The following is a 10,815-nucleotide window of genomic DNA, read 5'->3' as shown; positions in this document are numbered from 1 at the left end:
ATTGCTTACCAGCAACAAAAGACTCTTCCCAAGTCTGTTGAGCCATACGATAAAAGTAGGTCAAAGCTGGAACATCAACATGACAGAGGGTGCTGTCTCAGGGTCAAGCAGACCCTTCAGAGACTCTATCACCAACTCATTTCACTTGTTCATCAACCACATATGTAAATCATCTGCTTCACTCCCATCTTTGCCTCTACTCACTACATCACAGATCACCCCTGACAGTCATCTCCACCCATTCAACATTCTTCTCTCTCCTTCATCTCTCTCCTCAATGTCTTCCTCATGAGAGTCAATATAAGAAATCTAGTTCTCACACTGGTAGCTCCCCATTAAATAGTTTTTCTATACCCAAAATAGGTTTATGATCTCAACCCTAAATCCTTCAAAAGTCTTTGCCCTTCTGTCTTAGCTTTTTTCTTAAAGCAAGTGCTGCTTATAATAATCATACAGTGGGATGATTTCCACCACACCACTTACTTCAAGGTTTTCATTCTATTCACTGATGTTATTGAAGGTACAGTAGTCTGCTCTTCACTGCTCAACACATGAGTTATGGAAGCAAATGTTTATGTTTCTTCATTTAACTATTTTTTGAAGTCTTGTTTCAGGAGTGACAAGTAATATTCCGCAATATGTATCAAGTAAATCTAGTCCTGTTTCCTTTGGCTTGTCGATCATTGATGAGTAAAAATATTCTGAAACTTATGATGCTGTAACTCAAGTTTCCAAACGTTTGTGTTTTCGGGTCAGGAGAGCCAAATCGACTCTAAAACTCTTCATCTTACTTAGTATCTTCATCTTACATCTAACATTAGTCGCACGGCTCCAACAGTATTTTGCATTTTGCTTAAGTTTAATGGGGTTCTAGAAGAACAGGAGCTGCTGTTTTGGTGTCTATAAAGCAGGTGGTGGCAGATAAATAGAGCTGCTGGATGTGATTTGAGCAGTTTACTGGGGTTTGTGAGCTGCATGGCCAGTTGACAGTGTGAGATCCTGCGTGTCGGCTGCTGTTTTTCCACAGAGATGCTAATCATCCAGCCAGGTCTGGAGGCATGGTTAAATGTCACCCAGTTCTCTGGGTTCTTGCCCTCTCACAACCCTCTCTCTCATAGACCCACAGCGCCCCCTGCCGAGGTAACGCACATAGGCACACAAGCTCCACCGTGAGAAACAAGTTTGACATGAATTCGTCTGTTGTTTTGCTTCACTTGGTTTTCATTTCATTAATTTGAATAAAAAGAACACTTTTTCAAAAAACACACAACAATGTCGAGAATTAAAACAGACTTTATTGTAGCACTGAACAGGGTAAATTCGGTTTGAACGGAATTGTATGACACTGTTACCCCGAATCGTCTGATATGACACAGCTGATTTAAAAAAAGAAAAAGAAAAAGGCAGCAGTAAAACACAAATACCCTCATAGAGTATATAGATGATCACTGAAGGCATCAAAGCTGTGAATGAATACATATGGAATTGTTTAGTAAACGAAGAAGTGAGTTACGACTCAAAACATGTTTTATATTTTAGATTCTTCAATACAGCCACCCTTTGCTTTGATGACTGCTTTGCTCATTCTTGGCATTCTGGCGATGAGCTTCATGATGGAGTCACCTGATCAGGTTTTCCAACAGGTACAGTAACTCCATCACGAAGCTCACTAAGAAGGCCAGAGTGAAGTAAAGGTGGCTCCTTCCAGTCGAGTCTAAAATACTTTTGTTTTTTGATCCCATTAAAAAATGGACTTAAAGATCTAAAATTCATTCCAGATACACAATTTTCTCTCAAACATTGTTCACAAATCTGTCTAAATGTTTGACAGTGAGCACTTGTGCTTTGCTGAGATGATCCATCCCACCTCACAGAGGCTCAGACTGTCCACAATAAAAGGCTACATTGAAATGTGCAGTTTTGTCTCATAGCAAAATGTCCCAAGCATTGAGGGAGTATGCAATTTTAGCATGCTGACAGCACGAATGTCACCCAGGTTTGTTGCTCCTGCATTGAATGTTCCTTTCTCCACCATAAGCCGTCTCCAAAGGGCTTTCAGAGATTATGGCAGTGCATCCAACCGGCCTCACAACCGCAGACCATGTTTAACCACTATACCACTGTGCTGACATGACCTGATCTTGAAAAGTGAACACAAAAGACTTGACATAAAACCAGAACACCATCTGTATAAAGGTGAAACGTTGTTGTTCACCCCTTTAGAACGATGGGTTTTAGATTGGTGCTGCATTGTGACACTGGTTACCGAAATAATCAATATTTAGCAGTGGCTTCGAAACTTTTGGTCAAAGATATTTACATAGTGATCGTTGACAGCATAATTTTAAAATTATTTTAAAAAAATACACTTGATAAAACCCATTAGACATTGATAACCTACTGGATAAAATACATTAAAATCTTTTAAAAACCTAGCTGAACGGAATCAGAGTTAAAAATGGAAAATGGAAATCTCACTCAACCATTCTTAGGACACATGATGTTCAGTTGTTGGCTCAAAGGTTAACAAGTTTTTCTTTCTTTTGCCACAGTTTCTTCTGGGTAAAGCTCGCTGTGCAGTTCCTTCAGCCGCTTCTTTACCTCACTGGCATCAGGGCGGTCCACTGGTGTTTGAGACAACATCAGACTGATGATTTTGCTCTGCAACAAAGAAGCATGGATGGAATCATGATATAGTCAGACCCTGCAATGTTGGATCTCCTGACTGTAGGCGCTAAATTTTGCCACTGGATCAAAGTCCCTGGCACCTGACCTTGTCTTCTGACCCTGCCACTGGTTTCTGTGAGTCTGCACTCTCTACCTGCAAGTGGATTATCGACATCCACATGTCTGACACCTGGACATCTGACCATTGGTGCATACACCAACATGTGGTTCCGCAACACTTCTGGGGGCCCTACCTACCCGCCCACCATTGTGTGCTCAATAGAAGAGGGAACCTTTATCTGAATCTTTCCTGCCAGTAGATCATTTCCTGCCTGACAGTCTGCCATCCAAAAACAAACAAACAAAACAAACGGTAAAAAGTGGCAACTTTTATTTGCGTGTGATTGGGGGGAAAAAAAGCAATACTATACCTCAGTAGGAAAAAACTTAGAGAATCCTGGTGGAAATTTCTGCCTTCTGACATCATTCCAAATCTGTGTTGCAAGCAAGGCAGGCGATAATAAGTACATGTCCGTAACAAGGTTTCACCCAATATACCATGACACAACCAAACCCACTTTATCTCTTTCTTGTCCAGTGTAGATGCTCCAGAAGAGTTCAAAATAAATCAGACCCAAGGAGAAAATATCCGCTTTCCGTTCACAGACGTACGCGCTGACCTGTGATAAACAAGACCAATATAAGGCAGGGTGCAGAGTTTCAGTTGGATCACTGGGATCGACTCATCACAGCTGTTTAGTGAATGACATTATTTGAGTGCAATGCATGACCCTTCAGAAACACACAATTTGAAGTGAATCCTTTGAAGCAACATGCTCAAAAATCCACGCCATCCTCTTCCATTGACTGTATTCCTGGACTCAGAGTCTTTGTTCAACGCAGGCAATAGTTAGGACAAGTCTTGTCTCCACCTCTTGATACCTCAGACACCTAACCCTAAAGTTCCAATGATGCTTCCTTACTTTGGAAAGTAAAAAAACCTCAAGCATTCTACCTGCTCAGGGGCCATGTAAATTGGTGTTCCTTTGAACATGGCTCTCTCCCGCTCATTTTCACTGTCATCATCGATCTCCTCTGTGACCAGACCAAAGTCCCCGATCTTAACTCGGTCTTCCTGCCCGAACATGATATTTGCTGGCTGCAGGAGACAAACAAGAGTCAACGCGAACATGTCCTAAACGACGTCGTACCAGCAAAGCCACCCACCTTCAGGTCTCTGTGAATGAACTGTTTGGAGTGGAAATATTCCACACCTCTGATTATTTGCTGAGCAATGGACAGACTCTCTTCTCGTCTGCTGGGATCTTCGAATGGCTTCTTCACGTTCTTAGCATTTTTCTCTTCGATCCACTTGCGCAGAGTCCTGTCGCTACACAGTTCCATCTTGATGTAAAGGTACTTCGGTGTGGTGTCAGTGGACCTGGAAGAGGAAGCCATTCTGGAGCATGGAGCATGTACATGACATGAATTGAGAAAGACTAGACTCACGTGGAAGAGCAGCTGGATGATGGAGCGTCCAAGTGGTAGAGTGAATCTTCAATCCAGCAATTGTAGTATCTCACAATGTTTTTGTGGCTGAGATCTATAAGTGCCTTTACCTCAATTAAAGTTTTTTTACTATGAAAAGGAAAAGATAAGTAAATACACATAAGTCGATTCAAATACAGACAATGGCTTCTCCTGTCTCTCTCTAGTACAAGTGTGGCAGAACTATTTCTTTGGTTGAAAACATAAAACTTAAACTCACTCTTTGAACTTCACAATCTTTATGGCAAATTTCCTGTCCACCAGCTTCTCTCTGGCTCTGTACACACGGCCAAATGCCCCTTTGCCGATGCGTTCAATTGAGTCAAAGTCAGACATAAAGCTGAAGAGGGAAAGTAGAAATTGAAAAAAAAGATACATTACAATAACATTATCAGTGAAACAAACACAAAAAACTCTTGGTGTCTGGTGTGTTTAGCCCATATTGTTTCAGTGCTCAAACAGTCTCTCTGAGTTGTGTGATGGAAAAATTATTGATTCCATAACAGTTGAAAACTGAAACTTAATCCGGCCAAAAACCTTCGGTGGCCAAATTTTTGGTGCAACATATTGACCAACTTTAGATGTTCCGTCTTTTCCCTGGATGCGGAAAAAGCATTTGACATGCTTGAGTGGGATGATCTTTGGCAACGCTATACAGATTTGATTGTGAAAAAGAATTTATTCAGATGGTTAAAATATTAAACCGACAACAGACAACAATTAAAGCAGTTATTTTCATAAGACTGAACATCAGATATCATTATACGTTGAGGATATTGTTCAATATTTAAGAAGCACCTCACAATTTGAAAATTGTATTTCTATTTCTGGACACAAAATTTAAAAAAAACCATTTTGGCCATGACTAATGTATTTTTATATTTCAACTCCAAACTCTATATAAACAGTAATATAAATATATATATATATATATATATATATATATATATATATATATATATATTGACCAACCTTGAGATGACTTGCTTGTTGTCGTTGGAGGCTTTTCCTCTCAAGTCAGGCCTCTAACAATGTAAAAAACAAACGAAAACTCAGTTAAGCCAATGAACTATTTGAAATGACTGCATTGTACCTCCTTTGTCGCTTCTTTTGGAACAGCGTTTTTGAAGTTTGCAGCCAGTCTGGGGAGAAAGGGAAACGTCAGTAACGGTGACTGATATCAAGAAAATATATGAGTCGATGGAAGTTCGTACATTCTTTTGGGCTTCACGTCAGGAGCTTTAATCTGAAAATCAGAAGTATTATTAGAAGTCGTCATTTCCCTTCGATGTAAAGTGGAAGAGTAAAGTGATTCCTACCTGTGGAGAAGATGCCGAATCTTTAAACACGATAAAACTGCCTGAAGTTGACATCATGGCAGGGTGTTCTGGCTCACTTGTATCCCTGACGTCACAAACAGTTTTGCCATTATCAGGTGTATCTGCATTGTGTTGCGAAACATTACAGCATGAAGGTTAAGTTACCCTGATCTCACTGGGGTGGAGGAGCCGCACGGTGACCCAACATCAGATGACGTCCAGGATGTCTAAAATGAAGATGATTTCATTGACTAAAAGCATGTCATACATCATTGAACCCAGGGGTTCTTACCCTTTCAAGTAATACAACTGAATCATTTTCATTACTCTTGATTTCATCTGTGATTTACGCGACTTACACAAACCAAAATCTTGTGAAATGACATGAAACCATGTGATCATTGCAAAGATATTTGTCAGAGAAAAGACCAACAGGCAGTAGCACCAAATTTACTAAAGAAAAAAAAATACACTTGATACAAACTGTTGAGAAAATGGGAAAAACTGCCTAAAAATTCTAAATAAAATAAATATAATAAAACAATGTCTAAATACCAGAAAATAAAAATCATATCTTTTATTTAAACTCCAAAGATGATATAAGTAGAGTGTAAATGAAAGTATTGGACCAGGTGCTTTCATGTCTTTATCATTTTTTCTTTTCCAAAACTTCTCCATAGTTGGTAACTATCACAGATTCGCAGCTGTCAAGTCAATTCAGTGACACACTACTGCCACCAAACTTGGCTCATGTATTAAAGCTGAACCTCTTGCGGCCCAAAGGTGTAAAACAAAAAACTTTTAGTGGCCTTCTAGGGGGCGCTCGCGACTCGAACATGTGCCCGGGCCCTTTGGTTAATAATCACTGATTTAACTTATAAATTAGACCAAATTAAAAGTGGGGAAGGGAAGGGAATAGCCAAAATAATAATAATAATAAATTGACATATAATAAAACAATCCACTCACTGCCATGAATGTATAGATAAGACACACTTGATGGACTGCATTGGCAATAGATTAATAGACTTCCCCAGCAATGTTTATGTCTAAGATGTACTAAAAACTGAATTTGAATGTTTTTGAAAAAAAAACAAAAAAAAACAAAAGAGGTCACAAGTGATGACTCCCTATTTTTAGGATTGATTTTCATTGGACATGACTCATCAGTCAAGATGGGACTTACTTGATCCCGTCTATATTGGTCAAAAGCTGCTGGTTGAAAACTGGAAGGCCTGGCTGGATTTTATGTAAAATTGTCATGGATTCCCTAAATGAAGTCTCAAAGAGACATGAGTAAGAGGGTTGGGATCACTGCAGTCAGAGAGATAGAGTCAAACAGCTGGAAGTGGAGAAGAGGAAACATGGTGGTACCTTGCTGTCTAAGTCTGACTGCTCACTAATGGCATTCCACGCTTGTTGCGCTGCGTTTTGTTTGGCCTCTTTAATGTTCCCTCCTTCACCTGGCAGGTACTCTTTGTCACCGATTACCACTTTGTAGCAAAATCTGTACAAGCAGGGACAGAGACATCTTTTTTTCATGGGTGAGTTGCTCCAAACATGTCTAGCTCTGACGCTGATGTGGTTCAGTACCTAAGCTGATGAGGCAGACCTCCTCTCTGCTCCTCGGTGATCTTGAAGTGAAGCCTCTTTCTCTGACAGTACTCATTGAGCTTTCCAATGTAATTCGTGCCGACAAAGCTCTCATCCTCAGACGCTATGCTCAGATTCATCAAACGGCCCCTAGTGCGACACACACCACGCATTAGAACCTGGAGTGTAAACAGTTACAGGTGCTCATTTGGTACTCACTGGATCTCAGACACATCTCCCACAGACTGTGGACTTGCTCGACCTGCTGCCTCGCAGGACTTGAAAGCAAAGGTTTAGTAGGAGTTTAGCTGAGACAATTACGTTATACTGTACAATGGAAAATAACACGTTTGCTCGGTGAGTCACTTTGGAGAGGTGCTCCTGGGTTGCACCACGCAGTCCCAAACACAGAAAGAAACATGGATCCCTCTGATTTTTCATGTGTCTGAGCAAACCCACAAACTCTCTGAGCGGTCACCCGGACCCCTGTGAGCGACCCGTCGTCGGCTGTGCCTGTCATCGTTTATAATAGTGTTAAAACATTTAAAATATTTGTGTTATTCACACTGAGGAATGGAACATGTGTGAGATTTTATATGTTTTTTTATTTAAAAAATAAAAGCATTCAATTGTTTTTGAATTATATACATATATATTATAGATATTCTTTCACTGACAGCACAGTTAATTTCCTCACCTGACTAGTGAGTAGTCTCTGTGTATTCTAGTCTGAAACCTGCGCTGCTACGATTCTCTCTCCTGTGCGTAACTCCGCCGCCCCAACTGGCTCAGTGCATGTGCCCATTTAGGACCAAACACGACCGAGAAATCAGCTCTTAAACATCAGCCAACTCCAATAGTTCACTTCAAATAGCAGCTATTTTAGTTGCTGTTAGTTCTAGTGTGTATGTGGCGGTGTCACTCGGCGGACGGTCTTAAGCGCCACTGCACCGAAGGACCTGTGGAAACTGCCGGTCAAGAACACAAAAACATGACTTCATTCTGAGGCTCAGAGATCCGGCTCAAATGACCAACCTTGGCCGGGTCTCTGTGTGTGGCCCGCCATGAGATTCCTATAACTAGACTTACCATTGTTCTGTTGGGCGAACTGAGCATGTCGAAAGCTATTTTGGCTGCCGCTTGTTTTGCCTCCTTTTTAGTCATCCCTCTGGCTTCCAGGTACTCCGTGTCTCCGACTTTATACCTGCAGCAAAATCTAACATGGCACACATTATGTCAGTGAGACATCTACTATCATGTTTTTACTCATGCACACTCACGGCGCCGGGACATTTGGGTCCGGGCGTGTTGACTGAATGGGATTCACAGACAGCCTGCGGTCCTGTCCATACACATTGAGCAAGGATACGTAGTCCTTGGTAGGGGTGTGATCGACAGAAGTAACTGATGCCTCTGACACGTTCGTTCTCTACAGAAACGTAAACATGAAGAGCAGATTAGATCACAGACAACTTCAGTTACAGTCAGGAATCTCACCGAATCCTCAGACTCCTGCCGCAACATCTCCAGGGCATTTTTAGCTGCGTTTTGTTTGGCTTCTTTCTTGTTCTTTCCCACACCATCAGGGCATGGAACTCCGTTTACAGTCACTCTCATGACAAAGCTGTTGAAGACATCACCGAATTAAAAGTGTGAGAATAGATGGGGTTGCTTGAACTCAAATGGATCTTTACAGGAAAGTACTGCATAAGACATGACAGCACTGGCAAACACAATTGAAAATGGACATAGCTGAAATATACATTTCAGAGATATACTTTGAATTCATTTCAAATACTCTCTAAATTAACTCTCCGTAATTCACCAAATAATAATAGAGTGATGAGCTTGGTATGAGGAACTCAGGAACATAGGGACGCACCTTACTTAATAACAAGAGTCAACGCAGATTCCTGTTGACTCACACAAGCGTCACACTCATCGTGGAAAAACTTAAAATGAATTAAGCAATCAGCAAATCCCATGTAACCCGCCATGAAAGGAAACCAAGCGATATCTGAGCTGAACTATTGAGGATAGCAGTCTTCTTCAGGACTGATAATAATAATAATAATAATAATAATAATAATAATAATAATAATAATAATAATAATAATAATAATAATAATTCCAGCGCTCTGTAATAATGATAATAATGAGAATTAGTGCTGTAATTTTAACGCGTTAATTCAATTAATTAATTACGCCGCAATTTAACACTTTAAATAACAAATTAACGCAATTAATTCTGAGTGTCAACGGTTCTTCATTTTGCCTCATTTAGAGGCGTGTTATATTTCTATTATTCATTTTTGAATTGCTATATTGAGCTTTAGTACCTATTTGAGACAGCCTTATTTTATTTCAGAATTTTATTTATTGAACTGAATCGCTGTATTTGTTTTACATTTTTGAAAACAGCCTTATTTTATTTATTTAACTGTATTACTGTTTGTTTTACATTTTTGAAGACAGAGCTTTATTTCATTTTTTTCACAGTATTGCTGTATTTGTTTTACATTTCTGAATAATGCACCTGGCCTAACTGGTTTGTGGATGTGCTTGACCTTTACTTTTGGATTTCATTTATGAAGCACAGTTCACCAATAAATAAAAAAATGATTTCAAATCTCCTCTTCTTACTGTATTCAATTGACTACATTTTTTTTTATATCCTAGAACTCAAATTCTCTATCAGGAGACTTTAGCAGATATGACATAAAAATACGATTAATTCATAACAAAATCCTGTCATTAATTCCATTTTTTTATCGACTGACAGCACTAATAAGAATGTGTTTTTATTCTTTTCCAGCTGTTCTCTCGTGTTCACTTCCTGTTCCGGTAAAACGGACTTCAAATTAAAATCACACCAACTACGAGAAGCTTATTACATACTGTAGGTTTTTGTACACAGTTAATAGAACATACCGAGGAACGAACACATGAGTAGATGGTGAAACACGTCAAAAGCAAACTGTAATTGAAGTACGCCTGTAATACGTACATGTCAGATGAGTTAATAATTAAGTAATAACGTTCCCTGTTACAGCCACTATCTGTCCGTTGAGAGGGGGCTGATGACGCCCGTTGCTTTCACCCTTGTGATCTGTGAATCCCACGTCGTGACACAGCCATACACTCGAGGCAACTCACGTCTTGATGTGATCTGGTCCCTTCGCGTCCACGTCCTCATAGGTGACCACGGCACGTTCACTCTGCATGTACAGGTTCAGTTGGGCGACGTAGTTGTTCGAGTCCATCCTGCTGTTGGTGAAGTCAAGAGTGAATATGGCGAGTCGACTGGGACTCCCACTATTGAAAAACCTGAGTCACCCTCCAAGCTTTAGTTTCGTTTTCAGCGATGACTTTCGTTTTCCGCTGAATCCCGACTCTCAACTTCCGTGCTGTCGCACTTGGCAAGCAGATATTTGACTTGACGCTGCTGTATCGGTCACGCCAAAACACTGAAACGACAAAACAGCACTCTCAAGCCACATGACACGCACTGTATTTCTCTCCAACAACTGCCATTGGGACGTACAGCAAGTCGAGACCCTGACTCTTCCAGGTGAACTCTGTGCGTCCTCTGCGGTTTTTTCCCCTTTTCCCTCTTTTCCCCAAGAATCACACGATTGGTCAGTGCGTTCTTCGACGGTCCTACAAAGATGACCCCGCACCTAATGTC

General features: G+C 40.4%; 1 protein-coding gene across 1 annotated transcript; it reads right to left on the bottom strand.

Annotated features, from left to right (window-relative positions):
• Positions 1-1,291: 1,291 nt before the first annotated feature.
• On the bottom strand, positions 1,292-10,748 carry eif2ak2 (eukaryotic translation initiation factor 2-alpha kinase 2). The gene is made up of 21 exons (XM_053875838.1): positions 10,672-10,748; positions 10,464-10,594; positions 10,284-10,394; positions 8,625-8,751; positions 8,408-8,556; positions 8,217-8,343; positions 7,347-7,405; positions 7,128-7,277; positions 6,909-7,041; positions 5,700-5,761; positions 5,535-5,619; positions 5,430-5,461; positions 5,309-5,357; positions 5,188-5,240; positions 4,436-4,555; positions 4,177-4,305; positions 3,895-4,108; positions 3,683-3,826; positions 3,246-3,347; positions 3,099-3,161; positions 1,292-2,661 (listed from the first exon to the last, which is right to left on the bottom strand). The coding sequence occupies exons 3-21, from the start codon at positions 10,388-10,390 to the stop codon at positions 2,524-2,526; spliced, it is 2,043 nt and encodes a 680-aa protein (XP_053731813.1). The 5' UTR covers positions 10,391-10,394; positions 10,464-10,594; positions 10,672-10,748; the 3' UTR covers positions 1,292-2,523.
• Between the last annotated feature and the right edge of the window lie 67 nt (positions 10,749-10,815).

The sequence above is a fragment of the Synchiropus splendidus genome, chromosome 9 (genome assembly GCF_027744825.2).
Source record: "Synchiropus splendidus isolate RoL2022-P1 chromosome 9, RoL_Sspl_1.0, whole genome shotgun sequence".
NCBI lineage: Eukaryota > Metazoa > Chordata > Actinopteri > Syngnathiformes > Callionymidae > Synchiropus > Synchiropus splendidus.
The sequence above is the reverse complement of the archived record's forward strand: the minus strand, read 5'-3'. Positions and strand labels throughout refer to the sequence as shown.